The following is a 21,336-nucleotide window of genomic DNA, read 5'->3' as shown; positions in this document are numbered from 1 at the left end:
TCCAAGGTAATATGCTGGGAATCCAAACCTGTATTCAAAAAAAAAAAACAAACAAACAACTGATTTTTTGTGGAGATTTAATTTTTAAAAGCCCTAGAATATGAATCCGGCTCAAAAAGAATCAAAACACACTGAGCTGTTTAGCATCAAGCATTTCTGTCACGTCCAGATGGGATCTCAGTTGATGCTCACTGCACCCTAATTACTACAATATGTTTTGCTTAATAATTATTCTTCCCTCTCACCTTTTTGGGCAAGGTTAACCAGCAACCTGTAAAATAAAAAGGTTTTCTTTACCTTGCCCAGCTTCAAGAGACTGCACAAAATAGTACAAAGGGTGTCACTGCCTGGGCCTGCAAGGAAGGACCAAAGGACAAGGAGAACACAGGGATGGACAGGACACAGCCCATGGTGACAGAGACACTTCTTACATCCACCATTCTCCCCTCTTACAAGGAGAAAGGAACCTATACATATAAACATTAAACAATTCTAAAATAGTCACACTCTGATCCTGCTAATCTGGCATAAAACAACTTCCTTTTTTTTTTTTTTTTTTTTCCATTGCTGGGAATCCAGCAATACAAAACACAGTAGGCATGCACGTGCCTGTTTTCCAGCAGCATCAACAGCTGCCTCTGCATGAGGAACCTGTTTTAAAGTGATCCTTTACTGCTACAAGATACTCACTTGCCATGTGTACTCATTGAAACACACAATGGTTTAGAGAATTGCACGCCAGTTTTGTTTGAGACTACCAGAGCAAAACATGGTTTCCTCTCTAGACTGCTGCTCAGTCAAATTTTTACCACCTGACAAGAAGGAAGGATGCATTTGTAAGTGGAAAAGGAAATGTTCTTGTGTTTGTTTCTCATGCAATTTCATGATGGGATGGCAAAACTCTTAATTTACTGATTAAGATTTTAATAGCATGCAAATCATTTCCTGCATAAGCATTACTTGGTATAAGAAAACAGATTAGTGATATCTTAGGACCTTTTTACACATAGATTCTAAACACAGAAAGAAAATATCTTCTAAAAAAGTTTTCTGATGTCACTACTATAATAAAGAACATATTTTACCCTATTTTTTTCATCTTTTGAAAGACTCAGAGCACAGGCACAGTTGATGAATCATGTATTTTCACCTGAAAAATGAGGATATCCTGTCAACTTTTCAAATTATTATTGTACTGTTCTAAATATTTGCCTTGTATAAAGCAAAGTACTAACAAAGTATAAACAACTTTAACGAAACCAACAGCAAACTTTTATTATTTCAAACATTACAAAAATTAGGGAGCAGTTAAAAAGAGTGAAAATACCCACGTTTAACAAGTTTGCCTGCAACTGTATGCACACAGCTACTTGAGATTGATCTGAGAGAAAACAAATGATTCTGAAGAATCAAAAAAATTGATGTTTCCACCAGCAACCTTGGAAAGAAACTTCTCAGTCTCTTCAGTCTAGAATATGAGGTAGCATAAAGAAAGTAACACAGATCTCTCAAGTAAAAGGTGTTTTCTATTGTTTATATGCCATCATCTTTTAAAAAAAAGAACCTGAGCATGTAGACTTCTTAGTCAGCAAGCTGCATGTCTGGCTTTGTATCCTGGAAATTTTTGTTTTGAAGACTACAGATCAGATAAACTGAAAAAACAAGAGTTCTACTATGAAGCATTTCACTTCAGATTGATCTGCTGAACACATTAGTTAATAACAAGGAATTAAGTGAAGTAGCTTCACATTTCTCCCTGATGTATGCAAAATCTAGAGATTAGAAATGTCATCAAGGGATCTTCACATGAGAGATTAATTACATTATGGATATAAACATAAAAGAATTCAGCATTTTTAAAAGCAGGAGTAGACTTCAAAGGACAATGTGAGGCTTTGAAGAAGAAGTTTTTCCTATTTTTTTTTTCCAAGCAGCACAACACAGCACCTTAATTAGGAATTCTAACAAATGGAATTATTGTATGTAAACTACTTTTTCAAGTTTTTAAAACCAAACTGAGCCCAGAAAACTGTGACTCAATACAACATTGGTTTACACTCCCTTCCTCTTCAAGTGTTTCCCCACTCACTTCTGCAGGTTCATTTAAGTGAAAGAGAATATAACAATATCCAGTAGTGCAAGGAGCAGAATGCTTCATATTTCTGGTTTGTCACAAGTAAGCTGGCTGCTTTAGTACTGTAACCATCAGCTTTTTCAAGAAATGTCTGTCATTCTACTGAAAGGAAACTTACAAATAATTGAATGCTTCCTGTTTTGGCTGCCTGCAGACCAAACAGTGCACATCAGCACTGACACCCCAATTATAAGTTATTAAGTTGTAAACAACAGCAGAAGAAAAGACACAAAAGGCTGTAAAACTTTCCATCTTCACACTCACAAGATGCTACACTTGTGGATACTTTCGTGAGCCCCAACTGGAAGATTCAAGATGTAGCAAGTTAAGGAAGCATTTTGACCACATTTTCCTTTCACAAAACCTGTTTGAATATGCATTGGTGTTTGCAAAGAAAGCAGCTTTCCTGATTAAATAGGAGATGGAAACAGCAATAGCTAAAGCTTATTCAATGCCAGAGGGAAAGAAAAAATTACCAAGTCATCTGCAAGTCACACTATTTTCCCTTCCACCAAGATTATTCATGAAGCAGATGTGTTAAGTGGAAGAAAGCAATCACATTGATGTTAAGATGCCAAGAAACTAGAAATGATCACAGGAGGAAATGCAAAAGCATTAAAAATTAAAAATTCAGGCCTTGAAATAAAAAAATTATGTCAAAGTTGACTTGCAAGTCAGGATTCATTTTTTCTGCTTTTGGAGACAGAGAAGGTTCTAAACCCATCCACTAGCTTGATCTCAAGTACACTTCTGGCAAACTTCATCAGCACATTTTGTGCTGTGTTGCCAATCACTGCTAAAAGTACAACCTAAATCATCCAAGATCTTCCCATTCTTACCTCAAATCTCAGCAAGTCAATCTTACCTTTCCCCTTTCCCAAACCAGAGTGCAGAAAAAGGATATCATTGCCTGGGCCTGCAAATGGCAGAGGAGCTTCTCCAAGGGAGGATAGCAGCTCAGGGATGGAACACAGCCCACCATGACCAGCTTGTGCTTGGCTCTGGTGATAGCAACATTCAGGCGGCGCCAGTCCTTCAGCAGGGTGCCAAGCTGGGAAATAAATGCCACTTGCTTTTATTTTTCCTACTTCATGGACACAAACCACTCCTTTTCAAAGTGCATCTAAACTGCTAAAATTGACAGGAACAAAGTCAACATGACCAACTTACATTTTCATCCATGCTGTTCCTAACAAAAGACACAATTATGATACTTTTGTCTCTTCCTTGGTATTTGTCAACTGTGTTGACTTCCACTCTGTTCTCCTTCCACTTTGCCATCAAATCAGTGATTGTTTTTAACTGATGTCTGTAGGGTGATATAATGCCAATGTCTGAGGGCTTACAGCCAGCCTGAATGAAGAAGAAACAGGAGAAAAAAATTGTCACTGCAGTTGGCTTGGGAAACTCAGTACAATCAGAAAAGATGCTTCTAATTAATTTTTTTTAAAAAAATAATGCTGCAAGATATTGTATCTACACTAATGGAACTCCAGGGGTAACTAGTATTAACTGAAGTAGAAAGAAACATGAGTTACTGCAAGCTCTTGAGCTTTGTCTTAACTCAGCATAAAGACACATCCTTGAAATCCTCATTTTTCTTTCTTCTCTAAACTGCAAGGTGAACACTCAGAGCTCCTGGTCTGTACCACTCCTGAAGATGACTGGATGAAATAAGGAACAAAGGCAAATCCTCTCCCCTCCCTCCCAAGAAACCCCTCATCTCTTAAAAGCATTTGGCATCCAGCTTTTTGTTTTTGCACCTCAGATCCAAGCAGGCAAGGGACAGGGAAGGGAATGCAGACCTCAGGTTCCCCACTACACTGACATGAAGCCAAACACCAATTTAGCCTTAAGATTATCCCCAACACATGCAGCCACTGCTACCAAAGCAATGTAAAATTATTAGTTATAAAGCTCTCCCTCCAAACCATGAAGTAAAGTAAAAGATACCTTAATAAATAAGGATGTGAGGAAAAGCACTATTTTAGCTTCTGTCACATTGCTTATGCCACCTTTTTCTGCATGTTCTGGTGCTGGGACCTTTAAAAATACAAACAGAAAATAATTTCCTTTTGCTGTCTGTAATATTCTGTCCCTAACTAACTGAATCATATGTGGATTTATACTGATGGTATTAATTAAAGAAATAAAGTTAAATAAATGCTAAATCTTATTAAACAGAAGAGCCTCTACTGTGACTTCAGAATACTGCATTTGCAAAACAAATTAGAACAATTCCCAAAATGAGTTTCTAGCACTAGCTTGTCACCTTAAGAAACTGTCAAAGCTTAATCCTCTGACTTAACAGTTCAGCATTATACATCATAAATCAAACAACTTCAAAATGGACATTTTTCTGCTGATAAGGTATGAGAGCAAATTATATTTTACATAAAATGTAATTTTACTTTTGCTTTAGCACTTTCCATACAACATTATTTACAGTGAATTTTCTTCATTCCATGGCATAAAGGATAGTTTTTTAAATGTCTGAAAGCCTATATTTCAAGCTAAAGCAAGAACTATCCAAAATGGTAGCATTAAATTGAACTCCCAACCTTTAAATAAAGTATTCACTGAATTTACCATTTCTTAACTATTACCTCCCATTTTTTATATCATGTATGAATGAGGCTAACAAGCTCAGGGTGTAAACTGAAAGTTTTGTACTATTTTTCTCTTTGCTTGACTCTTGCCTTCTCTAAAGTTGAAGCAGCACCAATAGTAATGAATGTGTGTTTGGAACCTCCAACCTCCATGTGTCAAGTTCTCTTCAAGCAGAAGAGCATTGTTTTACTGCACAGTTAATTTCTGACCCCACTGGCATTAGTGCAGCTAAAAACTACACAAAAATCATTTTAGGACAGAAGTTCTAAAAGCTGTGTCATGCTTAGGGTAACACACACATTTATATTTCTCCTGTTCCCATGGGACACCAGCAGAACCACCAACAAAAACAACTTGGGCCTAGAAGTTCTCAGGAGATTTGCCCTAAATCAAGGATGTCATTTTGCAAACAGCCAGCCCCAAGCTGTCAGAGAAGTACAGACTGACACAGGGGTTGACAGAAAAGAAACAAATAGATTTCCAATTGCTGTCACAAACATGTTGCATTGTTAAGCAGGAAACAATAGAAGCTTTTTCTTCTTTTTTTAAAAAAGCCAGCATAATAAATGTAAGCTTCCTAATAGTGTCATGGTGGTTTTTCCTCTTCCTTCTCTCTGGTTGTATCTCTCCCTCCCAAGTCTACTTCTTCATAATAATTTCTTGTTTAGACTATAAACAATACAGGGGGGGAAAAAAACCTACTATGAAGTTTAAGGAAATAAATGGTTTTGTTTGTTGTCTTGTTGAGTGAGGTTTTTCCATTTCCCCTCCATGGCTACACAACACATGGAGTTATGACAGGAAGTCCAAAAGGAGAAATTACATTACAGCCTCATGTCTCAACAAATCTAGAATATTTTGGAAATAAAAACTTTCCTCCTGGCTCTATCAAGAGGGCAGCTGTCTTACACTTGAGATGGGCTTTCTGGGGAAAAAAAATAAAATGGAACAGAAACTCTACTTCTGTCATTAGCAATTTTGCTATGATTTCTAGATAAACAGTGTTTCAGCCAGATTCCTATTAACAGGCCTCTTGCCTGGGACCAACTGTCTGCTTTCCTGGGAAAGGGACTGCAGCTGTCGAGGCATTCCTGGAAAATGTCTCTGTTTAGTTTAGACATTTGTAGAAATTTCTGTAAGTCATCAAAGTAAACACTGCTTCTTTTTAGGTCATTGAAGAGATTCTATCAGAACTGTTTTAAAAAAAATATGAATCCTGTACAAGGTCATAGAGAGCATAGAAACACTGGTGACTTCTAACCAGGGTCAGGATAAAAGATCATCAGTTGATATAATTATTGACAAAACACAGTATTAATTGGAATCAACACAAAACCTGTTAAGGAGGAAGAAAGATTCAAATCCTAATCTAATCACCAATTACAGTGACAAGTACTAGAGACCACAAACAGTTACTAATTCATTAACTTTTTTTTCTCATGCATTTAAACTCTTCCTCATTTTCCTGCAGAAAAGTTTCTTTGCAGATTTTTTATTCACACTAGAATTTTACTTCCCCAGCAAAATTTTGAGTCTCCATGAAATGACACATCTGAATAAATGTATCCATCCCTTATACTTCAAGGTTTAGAATGTCTGCAGAATTCCGTAGAGAACTGCAGTTATTGCTGCACTGGTACACAGCTTTGACACCAGTGACCCTCAGCCAATGGAAATAAGGCCATTCACTCCCTGGTTGTAAGGACACCCAATACATCCACACACAAACACAAAATTTATTTCTGAAATAGTCTTTAAATTCAAGCTTTCAGCTGTTCTCAGATGCAATGTTTCCAGCAGCAGTTGTTCCACCCCAACAATGTTTTTGTGTGCTGCACACCTCACATGACCCTAAAAAACACTCTCTGAAGCTCCCTGTTTTAACCTCCCTAAGCTGAATCAAGTTTTACATGTTGGCTGTATTGAGAACTTGCCTCAAAATACGTTTGAAAGAGCATAATGAACTTTACCTTTTCTGTGTTCAGAAAACACACAGGTGTGTCAGGATCAAGGACTTCTTTCAGCCATGTCTTTGAGGCATCCCCAAGGTCCAGTTTCAATTTCTTTAGGTTGGGCAAGTTAACAGTGGCATTTGACACCTTCTCTGAGCCACATTCCAGTTTGCCTTCATACACCAGCATGTTACTCAATGACATAATCTTACTAAAGGTTTAAAAAACAAGAAAAGACATAAAAATCTCGCCATTTCAGCCCCACATTAAGAACACAACTTAATAAATAAATGTTGAAAGTACCTATTCATTCTGTATTGCACAGTTAATTGGACAACAGCATTTTGGTTTTGTTCCAGCCTTTTAAATAAGCTTTCACTCATGCCAAGATCTCTGTTACAACACAAAAAATAAAAATCAAAACGTGTCAATCAGAGCATGGCAAGAGCCTTCCCAGAATTTGTGACTAGTAATTGCCCAGCAGCATTTTATCTTACCTTGCTTCTGCATTCAGCACAAGTGGAGGCAGCTGCTGGTGATCCCCCACCAGCACAAACCTTTTGGAGCAGAACAGTGGGCCCAGGCAGATGAGCTGGCTTATTTGGGAAGCTTCATCAACAATGCAGAAGTCAAATTGCTTCCGAACAAAGATGGGGTGATTTACTCCCATGCAAGACGTTGCTACCACTGGCTGAAAATTGAGACACACTTCAAGGATAAGGTACATTTTACATCTTTTAACACTATGCTCTCCACACTAAAAGAAAAAATATTTCCCATTAAACTGAACTAAACTGTAGAATCACAGAAATCAGATTATTAATCCTCAAAATCAGATCAGCATAACTTAGGTTGGCCTGACATATTCTTGCATGTGACAAACAAAACCAGCTTTAGAGCAGACTGTAGCAAACAGCTTGTTCCTGTCATGTGTTCAGAGTGATACCAGGTTCTATTCATGGACAATTCACGGAGTGTGCTGAAATGACAACTGTGAAAAATCAGGTGGTTTGGGTTTTTTTTTTCAATACTGAAGAGAAGATAAAACAACAGCAGCACAGTTCTTCCCACCGCTGTGCTTCCACTGCAACCCAAAATGACTAAAATTAGAAATGCTAAGTCATTCCCCTTATGACTTCAGTCATTCCTCTGCAATACTTATCAATAAAAAGTAAATGGCAGCTTTTGTGAAGTTGGCATTTACTCCAACCACCGTCAATCTTTATTCTTTCAGCAAATTTAATTTAAAGCTGCCACTGACTCATATGATCCAGGTCACATTATGGTTTGCATTAACATTCACACAGACAGCACTAATATTTCTATCAAAAATAAGGGTTTGGCCAGGTCAGCTCCACAGCATTCCACTTCCTCTTCCCCTCTGCTGATTGTACTAATGGCACAAGGAGCACAAGTGGGACAGAGAGGGACAAATTGCACAGCATGTAAATAATGCTAAAGGAGGCTGCAGCAGCCCATCCACGAGATATCAGAAAAAAGCACTGGAGTCTTTGGGGCTTATTCCTTACAATGATGAGTTACTTTGTGTGGACATAAACAAAGCTGCTCAGCCTGCAGACTTAACGTAGGTCATTACTGGCTATAAAGAAATTGAAACTATGCAGAGGTTGAGTATCTCTTTCAGCTCGGATTTCTTACAGCACTACACACCCTTGGGATGGGTTCCATCTCTGCACCATTCACACAAAATACTAATGTAATTACCTTTAATAATTTGTAGAGCTAGCAAAAAAATTTTTTCTCACCTGACTATTATAGATCTCTTCCAAATCTGCCACAGACTTAATTGATCTGGACCTGCAGATTTCTTCTTCTGTATATTTCTGAATATCTGGATGAACCTTCTGAGCTCGGCCCAAGCGCAAGAAACCAACTTTGAATTTGGCCAACTTCAGCAGGACATTGTCTACAGCCGTGTGTGTAAAACTGGTCAGGAGGACACTGAAGCCACAAGCAGAAAGAATTCTCACCTAGTGAGTGGCAAAGGGAAAGAAAAGGAGTTAGTTCATCTGCAAGTTCATCTGTATCAGGCTCCCTGGCCAGATGTTGGCCACTGACAATGTGGGCAAGGGGCCAGCAGGCTCATGAGGCTGCTGCAAACAGTGAGAGCCAAGAACCTGGATGTGCCTCCACAAGGAACTGCACTCCTAAGGTCCCCACTGTAAGAACAAGCCATGCAGCCCACTCCCACAGCACTGCTCTCCATGGCAATTTAGCCACTACACATCCAGGAGAATGAGCTGATCTGAAAATAGCAGCAGCTGTCTGCTCTCCTGCCTCCTCTTTCCCCACGAGCTGATGAGAACTGGAAGCAGGGTAATACTGCTCTTCCATGAAAAACTCACTCAGCCCACAACCTGAATCCAGCATGCTCCTCCAGTCCTTTCCTGGGGAAAAGAGAACCAGCAACTAGAGGAGATGGTGCACATGGATTCAGCCTCACAGGTTCATACAATTTACAGTGGACAAGTTATTGGCTTCTCAAGGAGTCCCTCTTTTGAGCTATAACTCAGGATTTGAAGACTTGCTGATATTTGGAGCCAGAGAATTCTAGCACTAAAGCATCACAGAAATGATTAAATATCACACTTCAATCTCCTCCCTCCCACATATAATCCTACACAAGCAGTAGACAATCCTACTCCACAAAATCCAATTTGAGGTCTATCAAATATAGGTTAAACAAGAAGAAGTGTGCTTTTTTTCCCTGACATTATACAGATACTGTTAGATTAAGTCAAGACACTACACAGCTGGTTTAATTCTATCCTCTAAATATCACCCAAAAATTAAACAACAAGGTACATGATCTTACTAGAGCACATATTGTAGTCGTTTTTCCTGTTCCAGGCATACCCACAATAAGTGTGTAGTCTTTGGAAAGTAGCACTTGTTTCATTGCCTGTTTCTGAGGCTTATTTAGACCTTTCAGAAGAAAAAATAAAATTAAATTACTACACTTCATCATAATTGTAATAATGACTAAAGTTAAAGCAAAATTATAATTTCCTCCTTTGCTAAAGCCCTTAATAGAGACAAGAACTGAGCAAAGTCTGTAGGTTCTAATGAAGATATGACATTGAACATAATACACAAGATAAGTAGTAAAGGGTCTGCACTACAGCCCTGGAAATAAGTCACTGAAGACATTTTTATTTTTAGACCTTTTGTGACTTTTTTTTCTATTATCTTAATTGACCACCTCCATATATTGTGTCTGAGCATTTGTGTTTTGACTACAACACAGCTCACAGCAAGGGGTGATGAGCTGCACCTACAGCATTTTGTTTAGAACACACATTACAGCAGAGTTGGCTTGCCCCAGTCTGATGCAAACACGTTTCAGCTATCTGGACTAAGCAAAGCTCAAGCAAAGTAAGACTTCAAGGTAAGTTTTTATATAAAATTCAATTTTCTCTATGACAACTCAGTTAAATTTATGTTTTCACAGGCAGCTCTGTCAGAGAACAAGGAAATATTTCCACCAAACACAAGATACTGCTTCATACCTAAACAAATTTTGTTTTTAAATAAGTGCCACAAAGAACGACATCACAGAGCTGCCAAAAAGTCAGCAAGAGTGATTGTACAAGTGAATGTTTCCACCAAAGCCCATCTTCTTCCTGTCCCTCAAGGTCAGCTTCCTCCAGCCCAAGAGCTGTCTCTGTTCATTCCTTCTGTAGAGGTTACAGAGGTAATAACATACCATTCTGCCTGCAACTGCATGCTGCAGCTGCTAGCAAAAGTAAAATAAAGTTGTGAACAAGTATCTGATCAGGTCTTCCTGTGATTGAACTATTCTTCAGCTAGCTGGAAGACATGCAAGGCAAGAACTTGGTTTTAATTTTTAAGCTGAAAACTATCACTGGACCCCAGAGTAGGAAAAACTCCTTATATTTAGCATGATAAATACTCTGGCTACAGAGATACTACTAAGCAGAGTATTTGGGGAAAGTCATTCCGTACCCTTTAAAATATTTGCAACAGTTTCCTTTGCTTCAGGAGGAAGGACAGAGCTCAAGTGCTGAATAAAATGTGGTTTCTGGAAGTCAATGATCAAGTTGCGGAGCCTTTCACTGTGGATAAAAATAAGAAAAAAATTAGTTACAGTAAGAGTTCCCAGTTGAGAAAGTTTGCCTGAAAATATTGAAAGCGTGAAATGAATTTGATTTTTCATACCTGACTGGGGAATCTCTCATCAGTTTAGAAAGATTTTCAAAAGGGACTCCTGTGCCAACATCTCCTTCATCATGATCCAACCTAAATATGGTGTTCTTGGGGAGGTTTGACAAATCCCTGAAGGATGACAACATGAATAAAATAATTTTGTTTACCAGCTATATGTTGATTAAAGACTTATTACTACATGTTAAATGGTGTCTTCCAGAGATCCCAAAGTGAAGAAATAGCTAATTGAAATAGAGTATTAACTGATCTAAAGAAAGCATGATCCCAATGAGGGATAATAAAACATAAGCCCAATTTAAGAACAATATAGACTGAACAATGAAAGTTACTATTAACACAGTAATCACTGTATCCATATATATATCCATATATATTCATATAGATTCATGCTAAAGATGTAAGTAAACAGAGTTTAAATGTGCTTTTATTCAAACAACTGGTTAAATAGACAGGCATATTTACTGACCAAGTACTGACAGTCTCAATCAAGACAAGAGAATTTCTGAAATTCTGAATATTCTGAATTTGGATGCTCCAAAGCCAGTAGGAAGAGTCAGGACATGTCACAGCTTTTGGACACCTAGCAACACCCTCCCTCAAGCCAGTCCAGAGTGTCTGCAAACAAATACTTCTCTTTTCTTCCTATTACCTGCCCAACAAACAGGAGACCTTTGTTGCACTGACTTCTCTAACATAGCCAGTAGCCAAACCAAGTAAACCCTTTTCCTCTCCACTCACAACCACTCGATCACCAACCAACAGATTTGTTCCAGGTATGGCACCATTCCTACGCTGGAAAAAATGTAGATACTGTCCTTCAGAAATTTCATGGACTTCATCAACTCTGATCATGTTTCCAACACAATCTCCAGCCTTCTCTCTGAAGATATTAAAAAAAAGAAATATTATTAAGATTCTCTCTGTGAGAGAACTATTAAGAAAAAACTCCCACGAGTTAAATCATACCACCCACAACCAACCATCAAAACCAAAATACAAAACCAACAAAAGGAAGGAAGCAAGGAAGGAAGCATCATTGGCATGAGTTTAGAAATGATACCTTACCTTTCCAAAGAAGGTATAGTCCATATATTTTTATATCCCTTTTTATGCTCTCCACTTTGCAGCTCCAAGGTTAACATCAGATACCAGAGGTTGAAATACTCTAAGTGGGAGGGTTTCAGGTGCTGGGTCTCTCTATCAATGACAGGCACCATAGCAGGAGGAAAGGCCACACTGGCCATCTTCTGCTCCACAGCTCTGGGAATAGAACCAACCACAGGAAAGGCTCACCATGGACACTTTTGCATCTGCAAATCCATATGTACATAAAAATCCAAACATCTACTGTATCATACCAGAGAGGTTAATTTATCATTACTTGAATAAAGTCGAATCTGTATCCTTTGTTCAGATGCACAATCTTACATGAGTAACTTAACATCATCTCCATGATTTTGAATAATTTTGAATAAGTTAATCACAGACCAAATAAAGGCATTTCAAATTTATGTATACATTTACAGAGATGACTTTTTAGTCCTTTTATTGTAACATACAAATTTTATTTTGATATTTAGCTAAGCAATGGGAATAGTTAATACACAAGCAAACTTCAAAACTAAATATCAATAGACATTATACCAAATCATGTATACAAAACACAAGCAGACAAAAGCTTATTCAGAAGCAAACAGCTACCCAACTATAGTCCTGCTGCTGCAACAACTGAGTATCAATGTATTTGTGTCATACCCTACACAGAAACAATCTTCTACAGGGTGAACTCAAAAAAGCAGTTCTCCAGTCAGAACTCAGGCCCAAAGATTGCCTCTTTCAGAGAGCTACAAGAATACAGCTTTTTAAACACATCTGTTATTGTCATCAAGTATTTTGTTGAGACTTATCTCAGATTTTGCCTTGCAGAAAGTGTAACTGAGCAAACATATTAAGTCTCTGTGAGTCAGGTGCTGATATATCAAAGTTGCAGAGAAATCTGTGGAAGATTCTTTTGGGGTGGAAAAGTCCTCAATATATACAAAACTTGTTTAAATACACACACACACACACACACACACACACACATATATATATACACACTCACACATATATATATATACGAACAAAACCACGAAAATGAACTTCTTATCTCAAAAGATACAATTATTCAATCTCATTTAAAAACATTAGTCGGACTTTTTTTTTTTTACCTGCTGTATAGAAAGCAGTTGTGCATTTGGGAGCAATATTTACATGCTTGGCTGTCATCAATCACAGGAGGCAAAGCAGCAAGCTGTGAATTCTGCCTTCCCACATCAGATTTATAGGTACTGTGTGTTAAGTAGAAGGCCAAGTGATTTCTTAACTTCATTAATTCTGTCAAGAAAAGAATAAACTAAGCTGATGTTTTGCTTGTAACAATTTCTACCTCAAAAGTAATTAGCTATCAACTTTTTAGTCAGCTAAGAACTGATTATTCTCAAATAATAATAGCAATCATAATAATCAGATACAAATAATCAGAACAAATAGCAAAGTCCTTGTGCAGTATTACTAAAACAACTGAACTTTTAACATAAGCTTAGTAACATTATAACAAGTGAAGCATCCCAAGTAGAGCTATTTTCACAAGAGTAAAGTTTGCAGTTAAAAGGAGAGATTTTAGTAATATTGAAGAGAATCCTGGTTTCCAGAGAAGGGGAACAGCTTTACCTCTGCGGTCCATGCGAGCTCCAGACACAGGATACATTGTACCAGTTTTTAGATAAAGAAGAAATCCAGCTTCAGGATCTGCTCTCCGCTCTAAATTCAACAGTGTGTACAGAATAACCTGCAAACATTATACAGAAAGTTATCCCAATATAGTTGTCATGGTTTAACCCCAAGCAGCAACCAAGCACCACACTGCTGCTCACTCACTTCCCCACCCTTGCTGAGAGTTGAGATAAAAATAATTTAAGAGGGAAAAGAAAAACCACACGTGCAAGCAAAGCAAAACAAGGAATTAATTCATGGCTCCCCATGGTTGGGCAGGTGTTCGACCACCCCCAGGAAAGCAGAGTCCCATCACATTGAAAGGTGCCTTGGGAAGGCAAAACTCCATCACTCCAAGCCGTGGAGTGCCTCCATCCTTCCTCCTTCTTTCCCCCACCTTAGATACTGAGTATGATGATCAGCTGCATGGTCTGGAAAACCCCTTTGATCCCTGTGGTCCCTTGTCCTGGCTGTGTCCCCTCACTTCCCATCACCCCCAGTCTCTTTCCCTGCAGGGAGCAGGAAAGGCCTTGGCTCTGTGAGCCCTGCTCGGCACTAACAGCAACATGCCTGTGCTATCAACCTCTGTTCTGCACAAATCCAAAACATAGCCCACATTTATCTGCTGTGAAGAAAACTATTGCTAGCCCCAGTTAAAACCAGCAAAGTAGTAAAACCAAAATACATTATATACTGTATTTAGTTCTTCTACAATTTATATGGCTCAACAGCCATTATTGTCACAAGTCTTCTAGGAGCTGTATGTAGCAAGAACTTGACCAAAGATTTAAATTAAAAGGCATTTTTCAAACCTTAGAATAAGGCTACTACCTCTCTAAATCAGGTCAGCTATATGGAAATATGTATAACACTAGTTCCTGAAACAGCTTGCTTCAACCCAATATTTGAATATAGTAAGAAGAAACTAAAGAACAGATATTTCAGGATAAAACCCAGAAGTATGTTTGTAAGTGGTAAATGTATATATACTTCTTACTACTCAGTTCACTTTCATTTTATACCAGCAGCTTTGGGCACGTCAGAATGAGCCATCCATGAATTTAGATTATACCACATTCAAAGTGTTTCTTATTCATAAGACAAAATAGGTCACCTAACAGAAAAGTATACACAGCCACTGACAGTGAAATTAGACATTTGGTGTTTGTACCTGACTTCTGTGCTCTATGGAGTTTGACTCCTTGCCAGACTTGAGCTCTAAAGGCATTATCCGAGACTGTACTCCAGACTGGCAATGGATTTTCACCCTGGCTGTGACATCAATCTTTCCCTTCAACCCAAACCTGGGAGACCAGATATTCTCTTCAATGTCCAAGATGTCTACAACCTCTACCTTGGAAGATACATCTTCTGTTTTTCCACCATTTGACCTAGGAAGAAAATTAAGCCAGAAGTTAACAATTTCCCTTAATTATTAATATTTAAACATTAAAATGTGTTGCAACTAAGTATATAATATTTCTGCATTATAAGTGCCCTTTAGGCACTACCTTTAGAAATAAAATGCATCAAGTCTCACTCAAACTAATCCTCCCATTACCAGAGGAAGCAACGTATCAGAAACTAACTTCATTGAGTTTTACTATTCACCTAAATTTCAAGGTTAAGATGAGACTTTAAATTGTTTTTAATAGTTGTTGGTCTTCCCTCAATAACCACACTCTATAATACACTTGACAGTAGAATAAGATTTTGCTCAGACCTGCCATTTCACTGAAACTTTAACATGGTTAAAGTTATGGTTATTACAATTAACAGCAAGAAGTCACAGAAAAAAAGAGCTCAGCAGCAGTTGAGTAAAATCACCATTTTACTGAAAAAAATTTTTATTAGTCAAGAATTCCATTTGATTAATAGCTTCACATTCTGATTTGCAGTCTTGTTCATAACTACAGTAACTCCTAGTTTAGTCAGCAGCTCTTCTACTCAATAAAAGCTCTGGTTTGTACCATGCTGCTCACTAGGATTTTAAGATTTGTGAGTCAGTTCACCCTCTGGTTTCATGTCTTGCCCAGAACTCCCAGCAGCAGCTAAACATGCAGCACAAGCTCAGCCCTGTGGTCAGTGAGGACATGAATTAGCTCCAAATCACCTGACAGATGTGCATCTGAAGTTCTAAAAATTTCAAGTGAACTAAACAAGCTATACAACATAGAATGGTTGAAACTTTTCATTCTGGCTTCTTACAGTTTTAGTTGCATTTTGTTTTGGTTTGCTGGATTGTGCATGAAGTCTTCTGCCCATTTAAAAAATGATGGCAGATATTCTTCTACTTCTTGCATTATCTGTGCTTGTTTCAGATTTAAGTGGTACCTAAAAAGAAAAAAAAAAAAAAGACAGGTACATGAAGGAAACAAAGTATTAAGTCTGCTGCTGGTACTAAAGAGATTTGCCTCGAGTAGCAACAAGATCATTGGAAGTAACTGTCAAGGTTTTATAAATATCTAAAAATTGTAGATAATAGAGGTTCATAGAGGTTCAACTCAATTCATTAAACTATTAACTGAACACCTATTACAAGAGATACACTGTAGCAAAATAGCCGTTTCTGAATGGATATTTTGAAACAACCTTTCAAACAACAGGTACAGCACAGTGAGAGCATCAGTATGGCAGATGTGATGAAACAACAGTTTGACTGCAGGAAAGGAGTACTAGATTCATACATTTAAAAATGGCTATTCATACAATTCAGGCAATATTGGGGAAAAAAAATTAAAAGACCATTTGCTTTTATTCTGGATATCCTCATCTGCTCTTTACATGCATTTTGACAGAACACGACACACAATCTAATCGTGTGGCATTAGATAATTCAGCGCTGGCAATCACAGAAATAATGTCATTATTCTACAGCAACAGAGAAATACAAGTGGATTTTGCATACAAAGATTCATAGGAGTGCAAATGACAACAGGCAGCAGACTTATGCAACTTATTTTTCAATCCCAACAAACAGTAGCCTACATATGCAAAAAAGGAATTGCAAATTAACAGTTTCCTGGAAGCCCAGAGGAACATAAAGGCCTCCAAGTAATCTTAACAGACACAATTCAAAATATTATCTTCATAACAGAACTAAGAATAATAATCTTGCCACTACAACTTTAAGTCCTGACTCATCTGGGGCTAACAGATACTGATATTGCCCAACATACTATTTAAAACAGTCTGGATATAATGATTTTTAATTTACATGAGTAGACTTGTGTTGTAATCAAGCCTGCAGTAAAATGTTAAAACTGACAGCCATTCATCCTTCCATTTTCCAATGGAAATATTAAGATTATTTGTTTGGCTAGCATTTCTATCAACTTTGTTGAGAAAATAAGTTGGTCTTCTAACAACTGAGCCTTTAAGTAACCTGATGAAGATATGAAATTATCAGACATCCAGTTCTTGGTCAGTCACAAGGCTCTAGGTTCATTGCTGAGGATCATAATTAACCGTTTGTCCCATTCAAATCAGCTTTTGGGAGATGCCTGGAAATCCAATGTTACAGACACAAACAACAACCTGCTTGGCCTGAAAGTAAAAAAACCCCTGACACATACAGTTACTCCAAAAGGCTAGTTCAGATCTATAGAAGTAGCCCAGCAGGCAAGGCACATAAAATAAAGTTACCAAATGGGGAAGTATCTTACAGAAAGATCACCAATTTTCATTAAGCCAAGTCTTTTGGCAGAATGATAATCTACAGGTGCTACATTTTTTAAAGTATAACTTCATCTGTTAGTTCCAAGTGTTCCTGCCCTGTCTTCCAAACATAAAAGGCAGCTGTAATGCTACTTACATTTCTTTGAGATACTTTTGTCCGTACACAATTTTATTTGCTAGCTCTTGTACCTTTTCTTGAGTCAAGTTATTGGTCACAGATTGTTGGAAAATGTCATGAAGAATTGTACCGACGAGCATTTGGCACGAACCCAAGTCAGAGCCCTGCAACAGATGGAATCACACCTGAAGATTTATGCCTGTTTCATGCCAACTTTTCTGTGAAATTTCCAAATTTTATTTACTGCACATCATGGCCCACACTTATTGAACTGCAAGATCATGACAGCTTTCACCTCACTAATGATTATCTCTTCTATTGCTTTGTCTCTCACATTTATCCCAGCCCTGACAATGTCAGGATACACAACGACCTATTGTGATTGACAGGTGAGAAAAAAAGGCACAGATTAAAATGGATTTTGAAAAAGTTTTGCCTGTGGGCATTTCCTAATGCAAATACATACCTTTACAATCAATGTTTACTGAAATTTTCTTGTTCATTTGGACTTATATTTCTGTCATGTCTGGAAGTTTTCATCAGCTGAAACAGGCAGCTGTTTTTTCTCTATTTGTCAGCATATTTCTCAAACATCAGCAAGGCTACTACCACAAGAAATTTCTCCTCTTTCCAAGATCTAGCAGCTGGATTCAGATTCCAGAGTTAGCCCACACCAATTACTAACTGAACTCACTAAATTTTTCAGAAGCTCTTAACTTGGCCAAGTGTGGTTATGTTTTCATATGGATGGCAAGAGCCACATCCCTCACAAAGGACTCATATGCATGCAAAATGTGGCAAGAGATTATCCAAAAAATTATCAGAATTATAAGTAAAAAGACCAGCTATTTAGCCCAGTAGTAATATTAAGAGTACTGCATTATTTCAGGTGCAATTCTCAAAAAAAAAACAAACAACCAAGCGAAGCTTAATCAGAGACAGTTTCCACCCCAAATTATTCTGTGTTGTAAACATCGTGAATTGCTAATAGTAACATTTTGCTATACAGCCTCAGATTTAACACTGAGCTAAGCCCCCAGTCTCAGTGGAGCAGTAACTCTGTTACAGTAGCAGGAACAGCCTGGATTTCACACTTACCCTGAAGCGTTCACTCAGCACTGCCCTCCTCATACAGCGAATGCTGTTTGAGATCGTCGTGCCCGAGAGCAGCAGGTCTGGGTACAGCACCAGGAATCCACACTGGGCATTGATGACCCAGGTGCCAGAGCTGCACTCCCCTTCCAAGTGAACAATGTCCCCTGGAACAACCGGGACAGACTCCCTGCGAGGGAATACACCCACACAAGCATTTGCAAACGACAGACACAATGTATAAGAAATAACACATTAACGGGATGGGTGGGATTTTTTAAGAAGCTGACCTAAAGACAAATTAAAACTGCAAGGTAGCAATACCCACTCAACACATGTTACCTGACATCAGGTCTCCTAAGATGATATCCATTATACTAGCATATTGATAATATTAAGCAAAGATTGTTTCAGGATCCAGTATCACTTTTAAGGCCATAAAACTCAACTCAAAGAGAAAACTGAGTTAATAATCCAGCATTTCACTCTCTTTTCAAACATCTGTGAGTCTGTATGGATTACCAGCCATTCCTGAGAATGCACAGCTCTGTATCCTCCAGTGAGGGAGACGCTGTAATTGTCAAGTGTTTCTCAGGGTCGCTTCCATTTCTCTGTATTACACTGACTTCCAGCACACGGTATCTGTTGTTCAGGCCATTCCTGAGGATCGTATCAGCCACTTGCTTCTGAAAACTGAAGTCACAGCTAATTACAAAGACAGCACACTGCACGATTTGAAAACAGCCAACCTACATACAAAAAGAGGGAAAGCTTCAAACGTAAACCAAATTTCACTCCCCTTTAATTTTTATAAATATTTTGTTTCGGGTTTTTTTTTAGTTCTGCGCAGGTAGAGTGTAGGAAATCTCTATAAATACTAAAGAATTTGCTATTTATGACAGTTGGAGCTTCATTTTTGCGTCCACATATCCATAAGCACTTGTAAACCATTACAATTACAACTGTGCTTGTGAGAAAGCTCGAATCTCCCGGCACGCACGAACTCCCACAGCCACACAAACCCCTCCAACACGGAGCAGGGAGTTTTTACCCACTGCCTGAAGTTGATTAGAAAACTGACACTCAAGGTCCAGTTCCCAATAGCCAAAACATGAGATTAGAGCGGCCAAAGCTGCTTGCTCTCCTGTCACGGAGCGATGCCCGGGGGAGCAGCAGGGCGGGGGGGCAGAGCCCACACCGGCCCCCTCAGGGTGTCTGTGGGGTGTCCCTCGGCAGCGGCGGGTTCCCCTCACCGGTGATTCTCGGCAGCCCCAAGCCCATGCCCAAGGCAGGCCGGTGCCGCCGGGTCAGCCCTCAGAACCCCATCGCGCCTTCCAGCTCCTGGTGCCGGGAGCGGTTTAGAAATTCAAACCTCCCGCCCTGCGCTCCCGGCTGTCTCCGCAAGGGAGCTATGGTTCCCCGCGCTAGGCGCCGTTACCTCTCGGCCATGAGCAGATCCCGTGCGGGGCTGAGTTCGGCCGGGCTATGCTGGGCTCAGCTAGGCTGGGCCCGAACCCCTCAGCGCCTCACAGAGCCCCGCGCCTCGCGCCCCAGCGCGCGCTCCGCCAGCCCCGCCCGGTGCGCCCAGCGCGGCCAATGGGAGGCGATGGCTCACGCTCGCGCTCCGCCAGCCCCGCCCAGTGCGCCCAGCGCGGCCAATGGGAGCGGCGGGGGGGGGCGGCTCCCGCGCTCGCGAGCTGAAGGCGCGAAGGGGCTCGCGGCTCCTCGCGCCGCCGGCTCGGGGAGGGGCGGGGCCTGCGCCGTGAGGGGATGTGAGGGGACGATAGGAGACGTGAGGGGATGTCATGAGGCCCTGAGGGGCCGTAAGGGGGCTATGAGGGGACGTGAGGGGGCCGTGAGGCGCAGCCACCGTGCCCGCTCCGAATTTCCACTTCGTCCAGCGCTAGCTCTGCTACCGGTGCTTTGGTACAGGTTAATATCAGACGTGCCTTCTGCTCCCAATTCGCTTATAGGCCAATCTGAGCCCGAGAGTCCAACCTTTCCCCTCATAAAGATGTGTGGTCGCTGGCTTTCTGACGCGATACTGAAGTTTCAGATGCACAAGTTTCACTCTGCTGCAAACAGGACAGTTTTGGCCCACGGCTAGACATCCCAACAGAAGGATCAAGGTCAAGCTGATAAGAATTTTAAAAGGTGAGAACATTCTTAAGTTAGCCCTTTCAGTTTTATTTGGCATAGTCCTGGAATATATGCATTAAACTACATTAATGTTGCTTCCCATAGCAACATTATTCTCTAAGATAAGCTTATTATTATTTAATAGTTGCTTGTTGATATTATTCAATGCAGTCATAATGTGGTGCAATATTGAGAGGTTACATAAACACACTACTGTATGCTGTAGTCTCCTTCACGTTGCCTATACATCTCCCATACGCCAAAAAAAGAAATAGCTCGACAGAATATGTTTGTGAAGTATAAAATACAGTTTAAATGTCTTTTTGAAGTTACCTAAAATGCAACCAGTGTGGGGAATCTCTAGGGAGAGAGCTGGATACAAGTGTTCTGACATCAGAGGCTGTGAAAAATGTTTGCAACTTTAAGATATATCAGCATTCTCCAAGTATAACTGTGTCAATTCAGGAGTTAATACTAAAACACTTTCATACACTGTTAAAATTTTATTATGAAAAACTAATTGTGAAAATACAGAAGAGTTCCATCAAGTAGGTATGTTTTTCACATGCAATAACCAGACTCAAGTATTTAGCAAACACTTTTTATGTTCTCTTCCTCTTGGGCATGAACATGCCAGGTTCAACTTTATT

At 39.3% G+C, this 21,336-nt stretch overlaps 1 protein-coding gene across 1 annotated transcript; it reads right to left on the bottom strand.

Moving 5' to 3' along the window:
• Positions 1-1,249: 1,249 nt before the first annotated feature.
• On the bottom strand, positions 1,250-20,120 carry DNA2 (DNA replication helicase/nuclease 2). The gene is made up of 21 exons (XM_056494781.1): positions 19,986-20,120; positions 19,070-19,240; positions 18,554-18,737; positions 17,474-17,619; positions 15,868-15,993; positions 14,831-15,050; positions 13,618-13,735; positions 13,116-13,281; positions 11,971-12,165; positions 11,555-11,785; positions 10,897-11,013; positions 10,684-10,793; positions 9,533-9,642; positions 8,463-8,687; positions 7,194-7,387; positions 7,000-7,089; positions 6,715-6,907; positions 4,088-4,177; positions 3,305-3,487; positions 3,039-3,185; positions 1,250-2,451 (listed from the first exon to the last, which is right to left on the bottom strand). The coding sequence occupies exons 1-21, from the start codon at positions 19,994-19,996 to the stop codon at positions 2,395-2,397; spliced, it is 3,084 nt and encodes a 1,027-aa protein (XP_056350756.1). The 5' UTR covers positions 19,997-20,120; the 3' UTR covers positions 1,250-2,394.
• Between the last annotated feature and the right edge of the window lie 1,216 nt (positions 20,121-21,336).

Source organism: Oenanthe melanoleuca, chromosome 6 (assembly GCF_029582105.1).
Source record: "Oenanthe melanoleuca isolate GR-GAL-2019-014 chromosome 6, OMel1.0, whole genome shotgun sequence".
NCBI classification, from domain to species: domain Eukaryota; kingdom Metazoa; phylum Chordata; class Aves; order Passeriformes; family Muscicapidae; genus Oenanthe; species Oenanthe melanoleuca.
This window is presented reverse-complemented; position numbering and strand designations above follow the sequence as displayed.

Excerpts from the sequence above, each read along its gene's own strand:
- DNA2 (XM_056494781.1), bottom strand. Across the intron at positions 15,051-15,867 it reads AACAAAATGCAACTAAAACT|GTCAAATGGTGGAAAAACAG; the intron begins GTAAGAAGCCAG and ends TTTTCTTCCTAG. Across the intron at positions 13,282-13,617 it reads AGCTCGCATGGACCGCAGAG|AATTAATGAAGTTAAGAAAT; the intron begins GTAAAGCTGTTC and ends TTTTCTTGACAG.